This window comes from Drosophila bipectinata, chromosome 2L (assembly GCF_030179905.1).
Source record: "Drosophila bipectinata strain 14024-0381.07 chromosome 2L, DbipHiC1v2, whole genome shotgun sequence".
In the NCBI taxonomy this organism is placed as follows: domain Eukaryota; kingdom Metazoa; phylum Arthropoda; class Insecta; order Diptera; family Drosophilidae; genus Drosophila; species Drosophila bipectinata.
Window position 1 is genome coordinate 8220044 of NC_091736.1, and position 25415 is coordinate 8245458.

The following is a 25415-nucleotide window of genomic DNA, read 5'->3' on the forward strand; positions in this document are numbered from 1 at the left end:
GTCAATAAAAATACTGACATGACTTAAACTTCGGCTTTTTATTAAAATTTATATTTTTAATTTATTATTATTATTTACGATACATCGGTATAACAATATTTTAATACAAATAACGAAATGATATTCAGCGGTTTTGAGTGTAATTAGGTAGTTGGCTACCTTTCTCGAAAAAATGCAAAAGCCTTCTGCAGCTCCGCCTTGGATTTGCAAGCTTCTACCTGCGGCAGCAACTCCACTATATTAAGTAGATAAATCTGAAGCTGTTGACGCCGTTCCTCTACAAACACCAAATTCATGTTGCCGAAATGTTTTTTTGGGGGAAACTCCACTGAATTCACCACTGGATGAGTTCTCAACAACGATTTGTGAAGCTTATCAAATTCACTGTAGCGACGGTAGAGTGTCCAGTGATCTAGTCGTTCCCGCATAGTAATGTGGATTTCATAAGCGTAATGAGACCGGGAACGTTGGCCTTTTTCTAGCTTCACTTGAGGAATGGTGATCAGAAAGTTGGAGGTCAGCGAGGAACTGGGATCAATACCAGTCATTTCAAATTGCTTCGTGAGTCGTCGAATAAGCAGACGGTTTTGCAAACTCAGATCTGCTACACGAGTTTCCAGAAGGGCGCATCTCTCAGAAAGAACGTTAACTTGCTCCTCCAGATCCGTCTGCTCTTGTCTGTTGTTTGGCTGCCAATTAGGCGATGAGGACTTGCTCCACTGAGAGGAAGTATCACTGTGGTCTTCGTACAGTTCGGTCTCGCCAGCAACGTGGATCTCTTCAATAGGTTCAATCTCTGCGTTTTGATCAATAGGTTCAGCGGGTTCCGACGAATCAAAACGACGATGTAATGGGTTATTACGCTGCTCATCTAAAACATCTTTGGAAAGCAATTGTGGAATTTGGATGGAGTCAATAGGGGTTAAGTCACCTAGCAAATCCAATGTGGAGCTAGGTTCCTCAATGTGACGTTCGATAGCGACAACAGGCCGATTTTTATGTCGCGCTACCACAGGTACCGGGTTTGGGGCATATATAACAGGCTCTTCCTTGAGTACAACAGCTCGCGCTGATCTTCGGGGCGCGTTTAAATCCGTCGTGTCCACATTAAGAGAAAAAAAGACATCTTTAAGAGATTCGATAATCTTTGGGAGCTGTTTGGCCACCTCCTCGTTAAGCAACAGCGACCAAGGAGTGTAAAACTTGTGCAGCTGCTCTTCGTCGCTTAACCAAGTCAGGACATGGCTGTAAAGGCGTTTTTCATTTAGACTGGCTCGAACAAACGCTCGTCCCCGGCCAACGTTTGTCCATATTTGTTTCAGATCCAAGTATCTTTGACGTTCATGGGGCGTTAAGTGTGACTGGCAAAAGTCCCAGAAGGTTGTCTCGTTGTTATTGCAGGTAATACTCGAATTTCCAGATACTATCTCATGCATGTTTTGGATGAAACTAGCAGCACTAAAAGTTGTTCCATTTGTAGACTGTCTCAATCCATAGCCAAGAAGCTCTTCAAGGGAATCACATAGCTCTTGTGCGGAATCATTTTGCTCTGTAACAAGTTCCTTTCCCCTGAAATTGTTCGATAATTGGTGCGCACTTTCCTGAAAGCGACGGAAAATGTCCTCGCGACGCTGACCAAAAGTGCTGCCACCCAGTTGGGTGCGTATTCTCCTTACAGAATCTGTTGCCATTACTCCGTCCCCAGGTATTGACATATTTTTCAAGTTCTAATTAACTATTAAATATTAACTATTGCAATATTTTCATTTTGACAACAATACTCAGATTGAGTGTGACCATATGCCAATTAAGATTTTTCCCCAAAATGCATTTGGTCAGCCCTGGAAAAAAAATACATTTTTATCCCAAAGGCTAGTACTCAGTTCAGTTCAGCTCACTATGGGAGATCGAAATAAAATACCATAAATTTACATGGGGATGCCAACCGACACCAAAGAAAGTTTTACAGGTCCCTCGCGAAGAGATTAAAAATTTGAATCTTTTGGCAACATAATACGACCTTCTACCAAATTTCATAAGGATCGTCCGATTATATCCTATAGCTGTCAAACAACTGAACAATCAAAAATAACAGTGCTGTTGGAGGCGACATATAAAACTTGTGACGATGTAAAATTGACATTTTTATTAACAGTGGCGGAAAAGGCCCAGTGGGCAAAATTTTTTCAGGGTACAGCCCAGAAAATTTGACAAAAAATCTTAAAAATATTTTGTTCCCAGATTTTGATGCAGATTTATGGAGAATCGATCGACAAATCGTTTAAAGTATTCCGCTCAAGAATCGGATGAATATTTCCTAAGATATGGCCTACACGGTGGGGCAAAAGGGGCCCCCCATGCATTCTGCACATTTTGAAGGGGACAGCCCAGAAAATTTGACAAAAAATCTTAAAAATATTTTGTTCCCAGATTTTGATGCAGATTTATGGAGAATCGATAGACAAATCGTTTAAGGTATTCCGTTCAAGAATCGGATGAATATTTCCTAAGATATGGCCTACACGGTGGGGCAAAAGGGGCCCCCCATGCATTCTGCACATTTTGAAGGGGACAGCCCAGAAAATTTGACAAAAAATCTTAAAAATATTTTGTTCCCAGATTTTGATGCAGATTTATGGAGAATCGATAGACAAATCGTTTAAGGTATTCCGTTCAAGAATCGGATGAATATTTCCTAAGATATGGCCTACACGGTGGGGCAAAAGGGGCCCCCCATGCATTCTGCACATTTTGAAGGGGACAGCCCAGAAAATTTGACAAAAAATCTTTAAAATATTTTATTCTCAGATTTTGATGCAGATTTATGGAGAATCGATCCACAAATCGTTTAAGGTATTCCGTTCAAGAATCGGATGAATATTTCCTAAGATATGGCCTTCGCAGTGGATCATATGGGGCTCCCCATGCATTTTGCACATTTTGAAGGGGACAGCCCAGAAAATTTGACAAAAAATCTTAAAAATATTTTGTTCCCAGATTTTGATGCAGATTTATGGAGAATCGATCCACAAATCGTTTAAGGTATTCCGTTCAAGAATCGGATGAATATTTCCTAAGATATGGCCTTCGCAGTGGGTCATATGGGGCTCCCCATGCATTTTGCACATTTTGAAGGGGACAGCCCAGAAAATTTGACAAAAAATCTTTAAAATATTTTATTCTCAGATTTTGATGCAGATTTATGGAGAATCGATCCACAAATCGTTTAAGGTATTCCGTTCAAGAATCGGATGAATATTTCCTAAGATATGGCCTTCGCAGTGGATCATATGGGGCTCCCCATGCATTTTGCACATTTTGAAGGGGACAGCCCAGAAAATTTGACAAAAAATCTTAAAAATATTTTGTTCCCAGATTTTGATGCAGATTTATGGAGAATCGATCCACAAATCGTTTAAGGTATTCCGTTCAAGAATCGGATGAATATTTCCTAAGATATTGCCTACGCAGTGGGGCAAAAAGGGCCCCCCATGCATTCTGCACATTTTGAAGGGGACAGCCCAGAAAATTTGACAAAAAATCTTAAAAATATTTTGTTCCCAGATTTTGATGCAGATTTATGGAGAATCGATCCACAAATCGTTTAAGGTATTCCGTTCAAGAATCGGATGAATATTTCCTAAGATATGGCCTTCGCAGTGGGTCATATGGGGCTCCCCATGCATTTTGCACATTTTGAAGGGGACAGCCCAGAAAATTTGACAAAAAATCTTTAAAATATTTTATTCTCAGATTTTGATGCAGATTTATGGAGAATCGATCCACAAATCGTTTAAGGTATTCCGTTCAAGAATCGGATGAATATTTCCTAAGATATGGCCTTCGCAGTGGATCATATGGGGCTCCCCATGCATTTTGCACATTTTGAAGGGGACAGCCCAGAAAATTTGACAAAAAATCTTAAAAATATTTTGTTCCCAGATTTTGATGCAGATTTATGGAGAATCGATCCACAAATCGTTTAAGGTATTCCGTTCAAGAATCGGATGAATATTTCCTAAGATATTGCCTACGCAGTGGGGCAAAAAGGGCCCCCCATGCATTCTGCACATTTTGAAGGGGACAGCCCAGAAAATTTGACAAAAAATCTTAAAAATATTTTGTTCCCAGATTTTGATGCAGATTTATGGAGAATCGATCCACAAATCGTTTAAGGTATTCCGTTCAAGAATCGGATGAATATTTCCTAAGATATGGCCTTCGCAGTGGGTCATATGGGGCTCCCCATGCATTTTGCACATTTTGAAGGGGACAGCCCAGAAAATTTGACAAAAAATCTTTAAAATATTTTATTCTCAGATTTTGATGCAGATTTGTGGAGAATCGATCCACAAATCGTTTAAGGTATTCCTTTCAAGAATCGGATGAATATTTCCTAAGATATGGCCTACGCAGTGGGGCAAAAGGGGCCCCCCATGCATTTTGCACATTTTGAAGGGGACAGCCCAGAAAATTTGACAAAAAATCTTTAAAATATTTTATTCTCAGATTTTGATGCAGAATTATGGAGAATCGATCCACAAATCGTTTAAGGTATTCCGTTCAAGAATCGGATGAATATTTCTTAAGATATGGCCTTCGCAGTGGATCATATGGGGCTCCCCATGCATTTTGCACATTTTGAAGGGGACAGCCCAGAAAATTTGACAAAAAATCTTTAAAATATTTTATTCTCAGATTTTGATGCAGATTTGTGGAGAATCGATCCACAAATCGTTTAAGGTATGCCGTGCAAGAATCGGATGAATATTTCCTAAGATATTGCCTACGCAGTGGGGCAAAAAGGGCCCCCCATGCATTCTGCACATTTTGAAGGGGACAGCCCAGAAAATTTGACAAAAAATCTTAAAAATATTTTGCTCCCAGATTTTGATGCAGATTTATGAAGAATCGATCCACAAATCGTTTAAGGTATTCCGTTCAAGAATCGGATGAATATTTCCTAAGATATGGCCTTCGCAGTGGGTCATATGGGGCTCCCCATGCATTTTGCACATTTTGAAGGGGACAGCCCAGAAAATTTGACAAAAAATCTTTAAAATATTTTATTCTCAGATTTTGATGCAGATTTGTGGAGAATCGATCCCCATATTGTTTAAGGTATTCCTTTCAAGAATCGGATGAATATTTCCTAAGATATGGCCTACGCAGTGGGGCAAAAGGGGCCCCCCATGCATTTTGCACATTTTGAAGGGGACAGCCCAGAAAATTTGACAAAAAATCTTAAAAATATTTTGTTCCCAGATTTTGATGCAGATTTATGAAGAATCGATCCACAAATCGTTTAAGGTATTCCGTTCAAGAATCGGATGAATATTTCCTAAGATATGGCCTTCGCAGTGGGTCATATGGGGCTCCCCATGCATTTTGCACATTTTGAAGGGGACAGCCCAGAAAATTTGACAAAAAATCTTTAAAATATTTTATTCTCAGATTTTGATGCAGATTTGTGGAGAATCGATCCACAAATCGTTTAAGGTATTCCTTTCAAGAATCGGATGAATATTTCCTAAGATATGGCCTTCGCAGTGGGTCATATGGGGCTCCCCATGCATTTTGCACATTTTGAAGGGGACAGCCCAGAAAATTTGACAAAAAATCTTTAAAATATTTTATTCTCAGATTTTGATGCAGATTTGTGGAGAATCGATCCACAAATCGTTTAAGGTATTCCTTTCAAGAATCGGATGAATATTTCCTAAGATATGGCCTTCGCAGTGGGTCATATGGGGCTCCCCATGCATTTTGCACATTTTGAAGGGCACAGCCCAGAAAATTTGACAAAAAATCTTAAAAATATTTTGTTCCCAGATTTTGATGCAGATTTATGGAGAATCGATCCACAAATCGTTTAAGGTATTCCGTTCAAGAATGCCATAAAATGGCATTGAAATGATTTGTGATTGATTTTGATTTTGACCCAGTTTTCTATTTCTTAATCAGCTCCTTAGCGGCGAAATACATGAACAAAACGATTTCGCTAGCGGATTTTCGTCAACTCAGTACTAGGCTTTAAATGTAAAGTTAAATGTCACAAAAAGATGTATGTAAAAATACAACATGATATCGATATCGATATATTGATATTTTAAAAAGCAACCCTGCAGCTCGGCGCAAAAGCGGATAAAAAAACACAAAAAACTGTCATAAAACCTCGGAAAACAATTAGAAATTAAATAAACGTCAAGAAAGGAGTGGAAGCTAAAATTGTACATTGAGCTGGAGGTGTTAAACGTGCAAAATAGTAAGTAATCGACATGGGAAAGAAGTTTTGTGTTTTCTTTTGTGTCTGCGTTCGCCGTCTGTGACTTCGCTTCATTGACTTTTCGAACGACTGCGAGTCGTAGAGCAAAAATATGCCTATAATTTGGATTTATAAAATGTGGATGGTTCTCATTTAATGAATTTATTCATAAAAGTTGTCAGCATATATGTACATACATATCATGTCCCCGCGATGTGCCAGAGTCAGAAGTTATAAAAAAATGTCCACGCCGTGGCTGAAGTCCTCCCCTCTTTCGTAGTACGATTGTGCTCCTTGCGCAGCAGCTGCGTGCAAAAAAAAAGGTGAATGTAGAAAACGATGCTACAAAGAGAACAAGGAGCAAGCGCCAGTTTTCAAGGAATGAAATCCCTGATAAAATTAGTATTTATTGACGTAGTATTTGGCATAGTACATACAACTTTAACACATAAACCATATCGGTTTAATTTTAATTTTAATTTTATTTGCCACGAAGCCTAAGGTATTTAATAATCGTATTTTCGTTTCATTTTATTCCAGTCGGAGACTAGCCCAAAAGGAATACTCCACAAATGATGTTTGAAGAATTCACAAAACATATCCTATAAATGTGTTTACGACTCTGATAAACCAAACAGTTAGCTGAGAGTATGAATCCGGCCGAGCTTCGAATGATGTGGATGAGCAGCCAGTATAATTCTGAGCGCATTACACTAGAAGATGCGGCTACTCTGCTGGGTCATCCCAATGTTGGACTCTCAGTCATGGAGGATATCTCCGCCCACCAACCAACTTTGGTGAGTCATTTTTTGATTAATCAAAATGTGAGCCTCAGAACTCTATATTTGGAGAGTCCTCGAAGTGGCAAGCAAACCCAAATTCTGTAGGTTTACAAATTTACTCTTTGAGGATTGGTAAAGCTTTCAAAATTCCCTTTTTTCTCTTAGTTCAACAAATTTGAATTCGCTTACTTATTTATTCTACTTTCTTTTCTATGATTTATGTATTGGTTACAATTTAAAACGACACATAAACACACATCCAATTTGAAACAACCTCCAACCAACCTCCTACAAAAGGAAATGAATCCAATGATGAGCCTGGTGGGGGGGGATTTCACTGGTCAGGCAGCGGCAGCAGCGGCGGCCCTCGGCGTTCAGCCAGGTACCCTAATAGCAACCAATTCAAACAACCTATATGGATTTGCGCACATGGGCGGCCTGCAGCATCAATTGCTCCAGCAGACGGCGGCGGCGGCTGTTTTTCAAAACTATGCTGAAGTGATGGATAATGAGGTGGGCATGTCCACGGACGCAGCTGGATCAGCGCTTATGAACGTGGGTGTAGGAGTAGATGTGGGTGTGGGCGACTCGATCGTGGATGATGAGGATCCCCAAGTGTATGGCCAGATCGAGGATGCCTATGACGATGGAGGTTCTGAGCTGGAGCCCAAGCAGGAAATCATCAACATTGATGAATTCGTCATGGACAATAATTCATACGATGGCACCGATTTTATGACTTCTTCCGACAAGGACATCTCGCAGTCATCCTCGTCTTGCATGACACAAATGCCCAGTGGATTGGGTGTGCCGGGAGCGGAGCATGATTTGCTAGTTCCACTGGCCGATGGCCTATTGCATCACAAGTTGCTAGGTACCACCTTATCCCCGGCGATGGGTACTCTTAATGGCAATACTTTTGGCAACATAATGGTTAGTTCGGAAGCATCCAGTGTGAACACAATTAAGCAAATGCAGCGAAACTTCACGTTAGCCAAAGGTGGCCCGGTCCCGAGCACCACTACAAGCAGCTCTGGTGGCAGCTCTAGCAATGTAGCATTGCCATCCACATCCTCCTCGTTGCGCACCCAACGGAAGACCAGAAAGATCGAGCCAGTTAATAGGCCAGGTCTGGTGCTAAAGACACCCATCGCGTACAAGGGCAACATAGACCCATCGGTGATCCCTATCCAGAAAGACGGAATGGGTAAGGTTTCTCCAGCAAAGGGTGGGTCGATTTCAGTTAAATGCTAAAATAACGAAATTTTTAAGTGTTGAAAATGAAAGTTATTTAAAAAAAAACACTATTTAATAACAACTATTTGTACTCAATTTTCAATGTTATAAAAAAGGGTTTTGTTAAATGTTTTTAAGAAAATTTAAATGTTAATGTAACTTATATAAATTAACTCCATTTTACCCGAATTATTTGTGTTTCTCGATAAGATTTTGTTATTATTCAAATCGACTCACCTAAGTTTAAGTTTAAATAATGTGTTAGTGTTTGTTAACATTTGTGTTTGAGTTTAAAGAATTTGGGTTTGTATGGCAGGGTAATACTAGAATAACATTTTAATTAAATTAATAGTTTATCGAAAATATACTTATAATTCAATCTTATTTTTTCACAGCGGTATGTAAGCGATGCGGTGCTATTGGAGTAAAGCACACGTTCTACACGAAGTCACGACGCTTTTGCAGCATGGCATGTGCCCGAGGGGAGCTTTACTCCCTGGTTCTCAACAGCAAGGGTGAAGCCGACCAAATGACGGGGAATTCTCCAGTTCCCGGAAATAACCTGGACTCAAGCGAAGATGTATTGGCAAGCGATCAACAGCAAGTTTCGTCCGATATCGAACTGGATCTTCAAGCTGCGCACATAAAGAACGCCAATTATAGGTTCCGCATTACGGACCAGTCGAAAATTACTCAATTAAATAGTTTCGGAGAGCCAATGTCCCTAGGCAGTGATGCAGCTGCCAATAATATTCAAATGTCGGCCGTGGAAACAATATCCGCTTTAAATGGATCGGTGGGTGAAGATGTCGGTCAAGGCGGACTAGAGGGTAGTGGAGCAGCCCATCCGAATACCTATCTCACAGCAGCTCCGACGCCAAAGGCTCTGCGACTATTTAAAGACGTTTACCCGCAGGTATGTTCGAAACACCAAAATGTATTCAGAGTATATATTACTGATACTCTTGCCAATAGGATGACCTTCCTCAAATACCCAAATACGAGCGGCTTCCGGTTCCGTGTCCGCAAATGGAAAAGATCCTTAGCATACGGAGGCGAATGTACGATCCCACACACTCTTATGATTGGCTGCCACGCTTGAGCAAGGAGAACTTCAATGCTGCCCCAGTAACATGCTTCCCCCATGCACCTGGATGCGAGGTTTGGGACAACTTGGGTGTGGGCATGAAGGTGGAAGTAGAGAACACTGATTGCGACAGCATTGAAGTGATCCAACCTGGCCAGACGCCGACTTCTTTTTGGGTGGCAACCATCTTGGAAATAAAAGGCTATAAGGTGAACTCAATTTATAACCATTTTTTTTTAATATTAATTATAATTTGATTTTTTTTCGTTTATCTTAGGCTTTAATGAGCTATGAGGGATTTGACACAGACTCTCATGACTTTTGGGTAAATTTATGTAACGCTGAGGTTCACTCGGTGGGATGGTGCGCCACAAGGGGAAAACCGCTTATTCCGCCGCGTACCATCGAACACAAGTACAAGGACTGGAAGGACTTCCTCGTGGGCCGTCTTTCGGGCGCCCGAACTCTGCCTTCCAACTTCTATAACAAGATCAACGATAGTCTGCAGTCACGCTTTCGATTGGGGCTCAATCTTGAGTGCGTCGACAAAGATCGTATTTCCCAAGTACGCCTAGCCACTGTCACCAAAATCGTAGGAAAACGCCTCTTTCTGCGATACTTTGACTCGGATGACGGTTTCTGGTGCCACGAGGACTCGCCAATTATACACCCTGTGGGTTGGGCTACCACAGTGGGCCACAATTTAGCTGCGCCCCAGGACTACTTGGAAAGAATGCTAGGTAAGGTGAACAGATAGTTTTGAGTTGATGGTTAGTTAGTTAGTTTCTTCCCAACGCTCTTTAGCTGGTCGTGAGGCAATGATCGAGGTGCACGAAGATGACGCCACGATCGAGCTGTTTAAAATGAACTTTACATTTGATGAGTACTTCTTGGATGGAAAGACCAATGGCTTTGTAGAGGGCATGAAAATAGAGGCCGTGGATCCCCTCAACCTCTCTTCCATTTGCCCGGCCACGGTTATGGCGGTTCTGAAATTTGGATATATGATGATTCGTATTGATTCCTATCAGCCGGATGCCTCAGGGTCGGATTGGTGAGCTTTTATTAGCAAAAACCCGTAATAGAACAATTATTTTATATTTTTGTATACTTCAGGTTCTGCTATCATGAGAAAAGTCCGTGCATTTTTCCGGCAGGTTTTTGTTCTGCAAACAATATAACTGTTACACCACCAAACGGCTACGATTCCCGAACGTTCACCTGGGAGGGTTACCTGCGCGACACCGGAGCCCTTGCCGCTGGCCAACATTTGTTCCATCGAGTAGTACCAGACCACGGTTTCGAAATGGGAATGAGCTTGGAGTGCGCTGACCTAATGGACCCTCGACTTGTTTGCGTGGCTACCGTTGCGCGTGTAGTAGGCAGACTTCTTAAAGTCCATTTTGACGGCTGGACGGACGAATATGATCAGTGGCTGGATTGTGAATCGGCGGATATTTACCCTGTGGGATGGTGCGTTTTAGTAGGCCATAAACTAGAGGGACCACCGCGAGTGGCACAGCAGCAGGCGCCGAAAGCTGCGCCCAAGCCCAAGGTTCCACGAAAGCGAAAGACAAAAAAAGGGGCTGCCGGCGGCAAGCACACAAACGAAAATAACACACCATCAGGTAATCATGCTTGAATAAACTTTATTAAGCTGAAACATTAACTAAGTTAAGTTAACTTTTCAGTAAAACCGCGTACAATCGCACTAAAAACCACACCGCACTTGCCTAAGTTGAGCATTAAATTGGAGCTGAAGCCAGAGCATCACAATGCTGCCTTTTACGAGAACAATCAACACGAAGAGGAGGCCGAAGAAGAAGATGCAGATGGGGATGTGGACGGCGATGGCGATGGCGACGGTAGCAACAGCCACATTTCCGAACAGTCAACCACGCAATCTTCCAGTGATCAGGTAGCCGGATCGAGCAGTGGATCTACCTCGATGCTTAACATAGCAACGAGCAACAATAAAATGGTAAAAAAATCCTCTACTACTAAATCACCTGCACCACCAATTGTGGGCCGCAAAGCCACAAGCTATATTGCGGTGAGTACTTAGCGGAATAATAGTGCGTATAGTCATCTACTCATCCAGCCAGCCAATTTGCTTGTTTTACCGACTGTCATACTGCCAGCTGATTATCCTGTTTAAACCGATACCGGTTTCTAGTCTAGGTTTATTTCTAATCAGATAAATCCCCTAATTACTCAAATGATCCCGAATGCGCTTCTTTATACATATATAAGTTGATTTTACGCACTCTTATTTTTAGTACTGAAAACCTTTCAATGACCGATAATTCTTTCATCCATTGATTCCCAAATAACCCAATTGAAACTGAAATACGCCTTTAAATAAAACATAAAATTGATTTTATACACTTCCCAATTTCAGAACTCATCCGCGACGAGTAACAAATACATTCCTCGCTTAGCCGATATAGATTCAAGTGAGATGCAGGTGGAATTAATGCCAGAATTATGGAACGTGTACGATGTGTCCCAGTTCTTAAGGGTCAACGACTGCACCGCTCACTGTGACACTTTTAGCAGGAACAAGATCGATGGGAAACGGTTACTGCAATTGACCAAGGACGATATAATACCTCTGTTGGGAATGAAAGTTGGCCCTGCCCTTAAAATCTCAGATCTTATTGCCCAACTCAAGTGTAAAGTCAATCCAGGCAAGGCCAGATCGCACAAGACCAATAAGTCGCCGTTCTTATAGTGCGCGGATTTCAGTTATTTCAAAGCGAAGCGAAAAATATCACCGATAGAAATATATAATTTTAAAAGATATATATAAGAAGTATATATATGATGTAAGCATATTGAAGTATTTTGTTAGCACGGGAAGTCAAACACAATCGTTGCCTAGAGTGGGTTTAAACACCCATTAAACAATTATATAACTAACTCAAGTCTCAAGCGCGTTATTTCAGATCGATTATATCGTTTATAATATAGAATAGCATAGTCGATAGTCGATAGTCGGTACTCTCATTTTATATAAATCAGAGTTCTATATCAATTGTATAGCAAACGTTGAATTGAGGAAAAAAATACATTTTTTACTACACGCATATTTTGTATAATATTGAAAATAAAATGGCAACATTCAATCAATATATTTACATAGATATATATGCGGAATGCATAAGATTGTTAATGTACATAAACACCGTCAATGACGTTGCCCCTCACGAATGTCATATTTTAAATAGAATAACAAAAAAAAAACCAGTAACCAGTCAAAAAAATAAGGCAGCTGCCATTAGTGAACGTATCGTTAGTCTCTAGTCCGTAACATTATATAAAATAATGATCAGCCAACGGACTCTTCGATATATTGCATCTTTTTTAAATAAAAAGATTGCAGAGCTACTAATTTTGAAATATATTCCTTTGAATACAAACAAAATAAAAATGATGTAATTAGATAACTTTAAGATACCACTCGATGTCAGAATACTTAAAATATCAGAATTAAAAATTGCAAGTATTGAAAGAAGTTCGTCTTTCAAAATAAAACTATGGCTTTTCCTAAACGGCATTTCCAAAAGCGAATTTTTTAAAATAGTTTTAGGTTGCTATATTTTATGATTATTGATACATTTTATGGTATACAGACTAAATTCTTAAAAATAGGTTTACACTGTGTTTGGTGGCTAAATATTTATACTAGATTTTTGTTTTGATTTAACATTTTAACACGCACACCGAATGACAAACATGAGTGAAGATTTTTCATTTTTTTTTTTTTAAGTATAACCACCAATAAATGAACTTGTTGATCAAATCTGAAGTGGGTGCGAGTATATAAATGTTGGAAAAAATTGTTGCCATAACCGATAGATCAAAGATAAATTAAAAGAAAGAGTTAACACAAGTAGAAAAAAGACCATTTACAGAACCACGTTGGGGTTTGCTTATATACAGTGCTTGTGTCTAGTTCTTAATTAAATCTAAAAGGATTTTAGTTGCATATTTTTGAATATTTTATACTTAAAACTAGCTTTAAAGTTGAGGCGCTACTTCTCGTTGAACACAAAGAAGTCCTGCTTTTAAAAGGATTTTCCAATTTTCATCTTATGTGTGCAAGTTTTATCTAAAAAGGCCTCAATAACAACTTAATGTAATAAAATACTAACATTTACAGAGTGTTTTGTTTTAAATAACGCCAAAAATGAACATACAAGAGCTCTTTCAAAATATTTCAATTAGAATTAAGCTGAACGAGGATTGAAGGTTTACACCTAGTTTCCGGTTTGTAGCTGGTCCTATTTTGATGAATTTCCTTGAGTTTAATAAAATATATATGGTCTGTATAGACCTTTTATTAAAATCAAATTGGAAACGGATCCTAATCGTGTGTTATCCGAGCTCAGTAACGTTTTTGTCTTTGCGTTAATTTTTGTTGTTTAAATTGAATTTAAAATAAATACTAAAGTTCTAGCAGGGCTAAATAACATTTACACAGCTTCCAACTGTGCAGAAGGCGGACTCTCTTCCGATCGATCCCCGCTGGGTCGTCTTTTCTTCACGGGAGGAATCCCCGTTTGCGTTTCGGTTTCGATTTTAGATGCAGGGATGCAGCTGGCACGCTTATGCCCCGGACTGCTGTTGCCAGTTGCCACGATTTCTCGATTATTTCCACTGGTTATTTCGGTGACTATATGAGCTTCTAACGAGGGCGGCAGCAACGGCGACAAGGGAACGGCATTCAGATCGCAAGCTTCCTCTGCTTCATCAACATCATCATCATCATAATTCTCTACCATATTTCCAAAAAGGTCTTGGTTTGTTTTGTTAGCTCTAGCCTCATCCTCATCCTCGTCGTCATCGTCGCAGTAGTCATTGTCCCAGAAAACCTGAGCTCCCGGGAACACATACGAATAGTTATTGGTGTGCGAGTAGAAAGTTCCCGGCTGGAGACGTTCTGCTGCGGTCTGACGTTTTCCCCGTTGCTGAGGCGTTGGCGTTAAACTTGGCGCTACCCTCTTAGTTTCTTGCACGAGATTGCTGGGACGCACATTGTAGCTAGAGGAAGCCTCGTTGTCGCACTGTTCAATCCCACTGTCTTTGGAGGAATCGATAGATAGATGCCGATAGCTTTCCACAGTGCTTTGCTGCGTTCCTCCTGCCAACCGATCACAACAAAGTGCTGTTGTTTCGTTTAACTCTACCAGTATGTCGGTTTTAATTCTCTCAATAGCGGCCGCTTCGGCGGCGCTGGAACGCTTTCCTCTTGTAAATATGGAAGATTCGAACCCAGAGTCAGAGCAGGTTCCAGCAGAGCCCAGAATATAATCGGTAGATCCATTAGACTTCACGGATTGTGTATCTGTATCTATTTGCAATTTACTATCGCTCTCAGAGCTGGAGTGTCGATAGTGGTGATGATAGTTGTGATAGTGCTCCGTTGGTATCAGCTCCTTGCTTTCTTCGAGAACGGTTTCATCGCAGCACAGTTTCCGCCAGCAATCCTCCGAATCTTCTGAGAGACGGTGACAAATCTGATTGATAATTACATCGGAGTCGCCCAGCAGCTCCACGTCGAACTTAAGGTGGTGAAGCTGTTCCCGGTTGATTAATATCTGCGGCACATTCGCTGGAATGCTACTGGGGATGTGGGCCACGGGTCGGACTTTAAGTGAAGAACCAATCACAATAAGTAGGTCGCACACATCCTTATCGGTGGCCATAACCGTATGGTACTCATCCGGAAGACCTAAGCAAGTAAAATAAAACCAATCAATGAGAGAGTCCGAATAATGCAATTATTAAGAACTAGAATCACAGAAGCCTCCAACATTTTTCTCAAAATGATTGTAAACTGTGTTTTTAAAAGCTTAACATACAATATTTGAGAGCGTTTACAAGATTCAGTCTAGTAGTGAGCTTGAAAAGTTTGATCAAAATTTCTGATAGACGGTAAGGCGCAATGTTTTTTGAGAAAACCCCCAAAAGAATACAAATATTCCAAATAACTGATATTTACCCTCTCCAAAGAAAACGATGTCCGGCTTCATAATACCGTTCTCGACAAGCTGGCGCAGCTCTTCCTCGGTGACGGCCACAGAGGCATCCACGCTTTGCTTTTTGTTTGGCTGGCACTGGGGACATACAGGTATGCGCTGGGCAAATATGTCCGCCCGCAGAGCGTCGGCATTGCACTTGAACCTGCACTTGGTGCACGAGGCTGTTGAGAACGAGCCGTGGCATTCGATGACCCTTTGAATGCCGGCTACTCTCTCCAAAGTGTCGATGTTCTGTGTATAGTTGCGCAGCAGCTTTCCTTTCGTCTCCAGCATTTTGATGAACCGATGGCATGGAGAAGGTTGAAATTCTCCAGGATATATCTCGCGAGCGAATTTGTAGAAGGGCCGGGGATCCCTCTTAAAATAATTGATATCAAACATGGCTTGCGGATCGGGTAGATCCGGGAAATCATGAGCTAATCTGGCGTATATACCATTCGTGGAACGAAAGTCGGGAATGCCGCAGGATACAGATACGCCAGCTCCTGTGAGCACGATGATTTTTTCCGATTTCTTAACCAAATCTATAACATCGTCGAAGGTATTGACATTTGTAAGTTTATTCCGGCGCTTTGGCTCGTTCAACAGGTGGACCAGGTAGTCCCACAGCACTGAGTCATCTGTGTCCGCAGCTAGTCCTGTGGCAAAGTGTGGTATGATGCTGGCTATCACCTGACGGGGTACCCTTCCGGTTAAAAATTCTCTCTGAAGCCAACGAAGTTTCCAATCGCTAGGTGAGGCGGATGACGAACAATCTGAGCTAGAGTCCTCGTTAGAATCCCCCTCTCCGTCGTCTCCATCGTATATGTCCTCATCCTCTTCATCCTCCTCTTCCTCTTCGCCTTCCGAGTTGGTGACAACAACTCCACCAGATTTAAGGGGGGATGGATTTTTCGGCATATCTTCCGAAATGGCGCCAATTTGGTCTTGTTCTTCTCTGACGGCCAATGTTTTTGTTTTGATTTCAGCATTTGCTTTGCCTGGTACTTCGCTTCTTGTTGCTGTTGGCGCAAGTGTTGTTTCTGTCGCCGTTGCTACGACCGCCGATGTGGACGTTGTTTCCAGAATTTCGGCGCCAAAATCAAAATCTCTGGGTGGAAAAAAGTCTGGGTTACTTTGCCTCTGTACCTCGGCAATGTCGCCTAAATCTTTGGCATTCATGTGGCCCAGGCGAATTTCCTCGTAATTTTCCATCATTTTCCCAACGCGCACGCACACACCACCCTATTAAACACACTCGCAAAGGAAAATCTCTTGACTTGCGCTGTTGCTGGCTTTGCTTCCTCTTCTTGCTCTCTCCGCTTTGCGCTCTCGCGCCGTCCGTTTTCACCGCTCCTTCGTTGATACACACAAAAATTTTTACGTCGTCAGCTTCGCACCCATTTGGCTCAATTGAAAAATATCTTTGGAAACCTTTGGGGGCGAATTTCTTCAGCAAAAAAAGCCTCTTTCACTAATACGCGATAGTAGATAATTTTAAAAAAAATTTCACTTCATTTGATTACGACTTTTTCGTAAATTTCAAGCGTACTTTCTGGAAAATTTTCCGATGAAAAAATCCACACGAAGCTGCGCCTGTGTGTGTAAAAAAAATTTCTTGGGTGGGACCATGCTTTGTTGTGAGATGCGCACTAACGCGTTTTTGTATGGAAAAAGCCACCAGCTGTGACTCATATGACGTAAGTTGATTGAAAATACCATGACGTTCAATAAATTTTCTGGTATTTTAAAAGATTTTTGACTTTCATTACGTGTTGGTACAGTGAAATCCCAAGAGCTCAATTGTTAAGAAAATATGTTGTAAGGGGGTTTAATTAAGACGGCGTTCTATTTGACGGAAATAAATTTTAACAATTTTTTAGGTAACTACCATATTTATGCAGCTTATTAAATAGCTTTAACGGTCGTTAACCAACATACCTTAAAGTAAATTTAGACAACCATTTTATTAAATAATTTAAAAAAATCTATTCTTTGAAGAAGCTTGCAATGCAAGCCAAAGAATTCAAATTACATTACCATCAAAAAAAAATATATTTTCTCAACATGAATTTTAGTTTTTCAAGAAATATGAGAAATGTTGAGAAAAAAATCCTAGCTTGAGTTTACAGTGTAAAATGTACAGTTCGTTACTGCCACTGAGTACTGTCTGAACGGATCGTAAAATTTTTGGTATTATTTTTTAGTATTTGTCAGAAAGATTTTTCGTTAAGTTGCTTTTGGTCACACAGAACAACCAAGATGAACCGAAAATAAAGTCACCCGTACAAATTAAAACACAAATTATTACCCCAAAATAAAAAAATGTTCCACTATTTTTAATTTTTTGGGGTTAGATTACAGTCAAATATGGATCAATTAAATTTATACGAAGTGCTTGGCGTGGCCCCAGACGCAGGAGAAGAGGAAATAAAAAAGGTAAATGGTGTTCCACAATTTCGTTAAATTGATTTAATAATGTTTTTCTATTGATTTCCCGCAAGAATTATCGCAAATTGGCCAAGGAGTTTCATCCAGACAAAAACCCAAATGCTGGCGATAAGTTTAAGGAGATATCGTTTGCCTATGAAGTGCTCTCAGATCCCGAGAAGCGACGAATATACGACCGTTACGGATTGAAAGGCCTACAAGAGGGCGCTGAGGGATTCACCGATGCGTCTGAATTTTTTTCACAGTGGTTCCCCTTTGAACGGGCTTCGCAAGGGGGGCGTGGAAGGCGTGATGGTAAGGTCGTGGTCAAGATGGAGGTGACACTAGAGGAAATATACGTTGGAGGCATGAAGAAGAACCTTGAGTACAAACGCCATAAGCTCTGTGGAAAGTGCAACGGCGACGGTGGTCCCAAGGAGGCTCGTGAAAGCTGTGAGGCATGCGGCGGTGCTGGACGAGCGACCGCATTTACCTTTATGGGCCTTAGTGCGTTCGACGCGGTAATTATTAATATAATATTCTAATTTATACCTATTAGTTTACTGATCGTAACTCCTAAAAAAAATAAAACTGGTTTTTATTAAAATGTTCCTCTATTTTAAACTTAGCTCTTCTTCTTAAAACTGTTAATATTAACCAATTTAATCTTCTTTTTAGCCATGCCCAGCTTGTGATGGACGTGGATTCACCATCAAGGATAACATGAAATGCACTCCGTGTCAGGGTATCGGGTTCGTTGAGCAGAAGATGAAGCGCGATTTGGTCGTGGAACGTGGAGCGCCGCACATGTTGAAGGTTCCGTTCGCCAACGAAGGAAATCAAATGCGTGGCGGAGAGTTTGGAGATTTAATCGTCGTAATTGTTCAACTGGAGCATTCGCTTTTCCAACGTCGACATGCGAATCTTTATATGCGGGATCTAGAGATCAATCTCACCGAGGCGTTGTGCGGCTACACGCACTGTTTTAGGCACTTGGATGGGCGGAATGTGAGTCTGCGAACCAAACCAGGTGAAGTGCTGCAGCACAACCATATCAAGATGGTCCGTGGTTGCGGAATGCCGGTTTTTAATCAAGCCACGGATAATGGAGATCTATATTTGAAATTCCGTGTTACCTTTCCAGACAACGATTTTGCCACAGCTCCTCAACTGGCCATGCTGGAAGACCTTCTGCCTCCGAGGCAAAAGGTTGTGATACCCCAAAATGCTGAGGAGGTCCAATTGATCGACTATAAACCGCAGCCCAGGCAGGCTAATCAAGACGATGACGATGGTAGTTCACCACACTTCGAGGGCGTGCAGTGCCAGACAGCTTAGTGCATGTGGCTATGGTTCCTGCAGGCGCGGTTCCTTTGTCTCGATCTGGTCCATATCGTGGGCACGTTGGGGGTCGATGAGGCCTGCTTTCTGGTGCCATTTCTCGTCCTGATCTGCATAGTATTATTTTTCATACAGGAATGTTTGCTGTGAAAAGCACGTGATCCAAATTGGTAGTATACATACATACGTCGTGTAGGGGCTAAACTACAGCTAAAGCTTAACAAAAGCCGATCTGATCTTCAATTTTAGTGTCGATATATAATACCAATGCTAAATAAAATTTAAGCACTGATTTTTTTTTTTATTTTGTTCCTAACTCTTGCCCTACTTACCAACAATAAACGAAATTGCGCATCTACAAGAATCTTGGAAAATCTCTCGTATTTATTTTTTGAATTTTAAAAAGATTTGGTTTACTAGTTTTAAATATCATGTCGTTTATAAAGCTATTATCGCAAGTACAGTTTTACATTGTAATACAAACTCACAGTAATACAGTAATAATAGTGTATTAAAATTCTTAAGACCCTATTCAATCTGATAGTGATGTATGCTTGAAAACAGTATTTGAAATCCGTCAAATGTCTTTATAACTCGAGCGGAGATTCTTCATTTGCAGCCATTATCTTGAGTGAGCCATTAGCTGGTGAGCCTGCCTCTTCGAAATCAGTTTGCTTTTGCTGCGCTGTCTCCATAGTCGCATCGTTTGTATGTTCATCACAATCGAGTAAATCCACTGGGTCTGCCTGGGGGCACTTTAAGGCACCTAGAAATACCTGAGGGCAGGTGGCAATCGCTTCCTTATCAAACTTTTCGGTTGGTCCACAAATTTGTTCTTCTAGTTTCTCGGGCGGCACCACAATCATATCACCCGTACGCATGGCTTTGGCATCGCCAAACTGATCAACATTCACCTTCATTAAAGTCAGGTATTGGTTGTATTTTGCGTAGTTTCGCCGTCCAGTCTCATCGTTCATTAAAACCTGCGCCTGGTTGTGGGACTTGTCGCGGATAGCCTTTAGGCGAATGTGCTTGGTTATGTCCCAGCGCCAGTTGGAGCGGTAGGCGCATAGGGAACATTCAAAAGGCTTTCTATTCAAATGACCCACGATATGGACGTGGAAACGGGAGGCAGTTGCTGCCCAAAATGTACAATGCGGACACTTGAAAACCTTTTTTAAGGGAGTCATATCATCGGCGTCATCGGGCAGGAATTGGTCTGTAACCTATAAATATATATAAAAAAAATATATTTTTTTAAACGTTTTAATAATGCACTTAGCTTACTTCTCCATATCCTGGAGCTGTTTCCACTCCGCAGTAGCTAAGATCACTGGAAGCACTTGGTAAATCGTCCTCGGTAATATCATTGTCACCGCTCGAAGTGGCGGCAAGATTTTGGCTAGGCCCTTTTATAGCCAGAGAGCACGTCTGAAGATGCTTGAACAGATCAATAGAATTCGCCACACGTTGCTGGCAATAGGTGCAGTTTAGCCCAGTCACCTCTTGCAGTGGCGCTTCGAGAGTTGCAACTGAGGGAGTGACTTTTTCCGTCTCTATCTTTTTGGATATAATTGTTTGCTGGTCTCCTACTTGATATTCTTGTTCTTCGGGGGCCCGGCGTCTGGCGGCCATCTGGTGGCCCACCGTAGGCACGTGATGGTTAAGTTCGTGGATCGTGAGCGACTGTTTTATGTCCGTGCTAAAATCGCAAACCGAGCATTTGAAGTGACCGTGAGCACCGTGGTTCTTGGTGTGCCTGTCTAGATTCCATTTATAAGGGGTGTGGAAATCACAGGAGCTGCACTTTATCAATGGCATGGAGTGGTACTTGACGTGCTTCTTAAATCTAGCTCGGATGGGGGTGCTGTACGAGCACTTGTGACACTGAAATTGCTCTACACCTGGTGGCAACTCCAAAACATCGGGAGTGGGACTTTGGGGGGCCTCCTCCGAGTCGGTGCTGCTATTTCCATCCGACTTTCCGGTTGCGCCTTGTTGCTTGGGCGGCATCAACTTTAGCTGATATTCGAACGCCATTGAGAAGATGTTGTCGTGTCTTTCGAAAATCTGCTGGAGTTTCTGTACTTCCAGTTGACGATTATAAGCTTCGACGTTGCTCAGCAGCAACTGTTCTTGGTGATGTAGCTCGGCCTTGAGTTTCTCCAAAGAAGGTCCATTTTGGAGCATCTTCACCAAATTGGGATCCAGGCCGGGCGCACTGGCAGTAGGTACTTCAATGCTCTCCTCTAATCGCCGCTTGCGCGTCTCCCTGGAAAGATTTCGCTTACCTTTCATCTGGCCACTGGACCCGGAAGTGCCACCATCATCTGAACAGCCATGAACCATTTTCATGTGGCGCACTAGTTTCTGGAAATGCCGAGACGCGTACAAGCATAGCTTGCACTCGTTTATTACAATTCTCTCACCGTGGACATCTCGTAAATGGGAGAGATGACTTCGGGGATTTTGGGTGAAGAACGCACACTGGTTGCAGCTGTAGTTACGCCGAATTTTGCACTGTGGTAAGTCTTCCTCATTGATACCGGCGTTGCTCTCTGTCAGGGTGGCGGAGTCTGGGCTCTCCTTTCCCAGAACTGTGTGGGATGCGGGCAGAGGCACTGACGACAACGGTAGCGAAGGCATAACCATACTGCCCATCTTAAACTGCTCTAGCTGGCGCTCCAAGATGTCAACTTCCATCAGAGGCTGCAATCCATCGCCACTGTCTAGCGGGGCTTGGTACACTGGAGTACCACTTACCAGGCTGCGAATCACCAGATGATCTCCAGAACGTTCCACCATCGAGGGGAACTCCATTTTGAAATCACAGAAACTTTTTTGGCCAAAATGATTTCTGCTATTGTTGCTCGTTCGATAGCTCGTTAAAAACTAAATTTGACTTAGTGTCCCATGCGGCTTCAACTCTTTAAAGGGCTACTGCGTTTAGTGGATTAAATGGTACCATTCTGACAGTTTACCAGAAAGTTCATATTTTACGCACAATTTTATGTTTTTTTTTAGATTTAATAAAATTTAATAAATTATCGACCGAAACTATTAAATTTATTATATATTTATAAAATTCACAAAGATCTTAATGGTTGGGATACCATAAAAGAAGAAATAAAAAAAATTAGTAAGAAACACATAGATAGAATTCATAACCACCAAAATAATTAAGCTTTACTACGATAGTTAACTGTACCAAAACTGAAAAGACATCACCAGTGTTGCAAAATTTTATGGACTCAAATAGCTAAAATAAATATGCTAGAAAAAAAATAAAAAAAAATATAAAATTATTTGATTCTGATACCATTTTTAAATATTTTGTTGGTAATGTGTAGTTGAAACAACACATCCCACTTCTTTTGAGTCCATATCTGTAAATGAACATTAATTTTATAAGTCTAAAATCTAGAATTTTAGTTATTAATGTAGCCTAAAATAGCTAAAATAAATAATGTTGGGAGCAACTGTATTTGAAAAAAAATATTTTAATAAATATAATTCCTTAAATTGTTCCTTAATTATAAAAGTAATTGTACTAGACGCTGAAAACGCACGATTATACGAATATACGAATAAGCTTTAGGCGTATTTATACCCAATTCCTGATAGCAACATTTAAAAACTTTCCAAAACTATTAGGAAGCTATAGGTGTGCATGACAGGTAATTATTTTAACTGGGATCTAGACGTACAAGTATTTAACAAATTTATGATGTAAGGCACAAAATTAAATACCTAAGCGAAAGTTTTGTAAATTAGTGAAAAAAGTTTTAGTTTTAGTAAAAACTATATTAGTCCCATATGATTTTTTATTGATTCAGTCTTTACAAGTTATAGGAAATTTTTTTCAACACAATATTCTCAATAAATTAACTTCTAAAAATTGTTTGTTACGATTAGCGTTTTATCTAGTGCATTCGGGTTTTAGTCCATCAAATAAAGTGGCAGGAGATGCAACCAAAGGTTTTGGTCTATGCCCAATTCCTGATCGCTAAAGTTGAAGAGGGGTGGAAGCTTACGACCGTTAGGCATTCGGCGATCAAGGGTGTCCATGACACGTAGTTCATCGAAACTGGGATGGGCACATGCTACTATGGGTAGTATGCGGCCTGCAGACTCGTAGACCAAACAAGAGTTCAGCAGATCCGACAGATCCTGCGGCACAACCGTATGCAGTAATATATCCCAACTGGGGCGGGTTGAATTTATGTTTCTTATATCACCGCAATGAGAGAGGATTTCCGGAGCTCGTTCCAAGCCCTCTGTGCCTAGAGTATTAATGATATGCCCAAGCTGATTTTCTTCGTGAATGATACTCATAAATAAAGGAGATCCCTTTAGAAGTTCCGCCAAAACGCAGCCCGCACTCCATATATCCACCGAGCAACTATAGAGCTCGCATTTGGCAAACAGTTCAGGGGCACGGTACAGTCTGGAACAAATGTAACTTAAACTAGGTTCCTGAGGTACCAAAAACTTGGCGCTGCCAAAGTCACCCAACTTAAGCACCATTCTTCTGTTGTCCAAAAGGAGATTTTCCGGCTTTATGTCCCTATGGCAGATGCCCAGAGTGTGAAGATGTCCTAATCCTCGAAAGATCTGATATGAAAGAATCCGCACATAGAGAAGTGAGTCGGAGTAGTGCATCTGACTCTGATGACGGTTGATGTAGTCGTGCAGAGTCATAGGCATGAACTCCATGATGAGGATATAGCAGCTTTGCGGAGGGTTGCCTAATTCCACACATGAGTGCATAATAAGTCGAACGATGTTAGAGTGGTCCACCAGCTGGTCCAAGATCTCGGCCTCCCGTTGACAAAACTGCGGATCGTGGGGGATTTGTTTTAGTGCCACTGGTTCCTTTATGCCATCTAAACGAGCCCTGTAAACAAGCCCAAAAGATCCACTGCCAATCTGTTCCATGACCTTAACTCTGGCCTGAATAGGTTCTGTGCTGCCTCGGCTTATTCCACAGGTTTCTATCACAGAATTCTTGGGTATTACCAGGGGCACAGGTACTGATGTTGGCGCTTGGCATTGTACCTTTTTCCGGGAGTCTGATAGGAAGAAAACCAAAGAGTGGATGTCAATGCTTTTTCATGGATTAAAATGTTAATAGACGTATCTCACCCATGCTTCGAATGGACTCAATGAATAAAGTTTAAATTCTTTCAAATTAAATAAAGAAAGGGATTAAAATAGACAATAATAACTTGATTTGCTAGGCTTTCTGTTCACTCTTCAAGTTGCAACTCGCCGCTCCACCTGGGTGGCAAGCTCAAAATTCCGGCAGCACCGATTTTAAAAAATACTGGAAAATACTCAAATGGATATAGGTGAACGAGTCTAATATGTCCAATGGGTCAGATTCTGACAGAGATTGATTCATCAGCTTCTAGACTCTCTAGTTCCCAAACAGTCTATTATATGGACAAAATATATATTCATTTTTTTAATCGTTACTGTTAAGTAGTGGTGCAAAAAACATCGATGAAAACATCGATGCATCGATGTTTTTTACATTTTCAAATACATCGATATTTCTCTTTGAACACGATGTTTTTTTAATGTCACTTTCAAGAGGAAAACCTAAGGAAAGGTACCTTTCTGTAAGTCAGAAAGGGCCTTTAGCAAAGCTGGGCAAATAATTTCTGACCGCAGGACTCGCCTGAATCCCGATCTTGTTTTAAATTATGTTTAATAAAAAAAAACACAGTTTTTGTGACTGTTGACCATTTGACCATTTTTAAGACAGTTTTGATCTCTAATTATCTATATTTTAATTTGGTGCATGAAACACAATAAATATATTTTTTTTTTATTTTTTATGCAACCATGCATGGCCATGTAGTCTAAGCCCATATTCCATATGTACCATACTCACCCCATCTTCTAATCTTCATCTTGTACTTAAATTTTTAAAAACATCGATGTTTTATCATCAATGATTCAAAACATCGAAAACACATCAATGTTTGGGCACCTCTACTGTTAAGCTATCTTTGCAGATAAAGAAGTGCCAGTGCTTGGAAACGGCTGCGGCTGCTTGAAATCGTTGCATCAGTGTTGGACATCGGTTCGAGATGTTTTGAAAGCGTAAACAAAATAAACAAAATAAGTTGGAACCGTGCGGGAAAAGTGTAGAGGAAAGTGGAACAATACAGTGAAGTCAACCAGGATAGGGAACTGGATCAGTAGTTGCGGCAGAACCATACCGTCACTTTTAATTTTAT

The 25415-nt window shown here is 41.0% G+C and overlaps 6 protein-coding genes across 10 annotated transcripts; 2 read left to right on the plus strand and 4 right to left on the minus strand.

Moving 5' to 3' along the window:
- Positions 1 to 60: 60 nt before the first annotated feature.
- LOC108133302 (sorting nexin-29) lies at positions 61 to 1810 on the minus strand. Its single transcript, XM_017253154.3, has one exon. The coding sequence runs from the start codon at positions 1713 to 1715 to the stop codon at positions 156 to 158; it is 1560 nt and encodes a 519-aa protein (XP_017108643.2). The 5' UTR covers positions 1716 to 1810; the 3' UTR covers positions 61 to 155.
- A 4305-nt stretch (positions 1811 to 6115) lies between these two features.
- Sfmbt (Scm-related gene containing four mbt domains) lies at positions 6116 to 12907 on the plus strand. Of its 3 annotated transcripts, none has more exons than XM_017253277.3 (10): positions 6116 to 6265; positions 6806 to 7062; positions 7345 to 8254; positions 8679 to 9199; positions 9259 to 9579; positions 9648 to 10110; positions 10175 to 10424; positions 10487 to 10998; positions 11062 to 11423; positions 11772 to 12907. In XM_017253277.3, the coding sequence occupies exons 2-10, from the start codon at positions 6916 to 6918 to the stop codon at positions 12102 to 12104; spliced, it is 3819 nt and encodes a 1272-aa protein (XP_017108766.3). In that variant the 5' UTR covers positions 6116 to 6265; positions 6806 to 6915; the 3' UTR covers positions 12105 to 12907. The 3 variants fall into 3 exon arrangements, with proteins under 3 accessions (XP_017108766.3, XP_070133921.1, XP_070133922.1); XM_070277820.1 differs by having other exon boundaries at positions 11062 to 11351; XM_070277821.1 differs by lacking the exons at positions 6116 to 6265; positions 7345 to 8254 and having other exon boundaries at positions 6933 to 7062.
- Positions 12908 to 13746: 839 nt separating this feature from the next.
- On the minus strand, positions 13747 to 17018 carry Sirt1 (Sirtuin 1). Its single transcript, XM_017253280.3, has 2 exons — positions 15378 to 17018; positions 13747 to 15107 (listed from the first exon to the last, which is right to left on the minus strand). Exons 1-2 carry the CDS (start codon positions 16612 to 16614, stop codon positions 13849 to 13851), a joined length of 2496 nt encoding a protein of 831 aa, XP_017108769.2. The 5' UTR covers positions 16615 to 17018; the 3' UTR covers positions 13747 to 13848.
- Positions 17019 to 17625: 607 nt separating this feature from the next.
- On the plus strand, positions 17626 to 19459 carry DnaJ-H (DnaJ homolog). 2 transcript variants are annotated; one of them, XM_017253284.3, is made up of 4 exons: positions 17626 to 17835; positions 17901 to 18347; positions 18505 to 18834; positions 18971 to 19459. In XM_017253284.3, exons 1-4 carry the CDS (start codon positions 17767 to 17769, stop codon positions 19040 to 19042), a joined length of 918 nt encoding a protein of 305 aa, XP_017108773.2. In that variant the 5' UTR covers positions 17626 to 17766; the 3' UTR covers positions 19043 to 19459. The 2 variants fall into 2 exon arrangements, with proteins under 2 accessions (XP_017108773.2, XP_017108772.2); XM_017253283.3 differs by having other exon boundaries at positions 18505 to 19459.
- A 127-nt stretch (positions 19460 to 19586) lies between these two features.
- Positions 19587 to 24831, minus strand: kmg (kumgang). Of its 2 annotated transcripts, XM_070276969.1 has the most exons (3): positions 24825 to 24831; positions 20455 to 22003; positions 19587 to 20393 (listed from the first exon to the last, which is right to left on the minus strand). In XM_070276969.1, the coding sequence occupies exons 2-3, from the start codon at positions 21985 to 21987 to the stop codon at positions 19755 to 19757; spliced, it is 2172 nt and encodes a 723-aa protein (XP_070133070.1). In that variant the 5' UTR covers positions 21988 to 22003; positions 24825 to 24831; the 3' UTR covers positions 19587 to 19754. The 2 variants fall into 2 exon arrangements, with proteins under 2 accessions (XP_070133070.1, XP_017108770.2); XM_017253281.3 differs by lacking the exon at positions 24825 to 24831 and having other exon boundaries at positions 20455 to 22160.
- On the minus strand, positions 22990 to 24586 carry Pk34A (Protein kinase at 34A). The gene is made up of 2 exons (XM_017253143.3): positions 24313 to 24586; positions 22990 to 24239 (listed from the first exon to the last, which is right to left on the minus strand). Exons 1-2 carry the CDS (start codon positions 24314 to 24316, stop codon positions 23107 to 23109), a joined length of 1137 nt encoding a protein of 378 aa, XP_017108632.3. The 5' UTR covers positions 24317 to 24586; the 3' UTR covers positions 22990 to 23106.
- Positions 24832 to 25415: the final 584 nt, after the last annotated feature.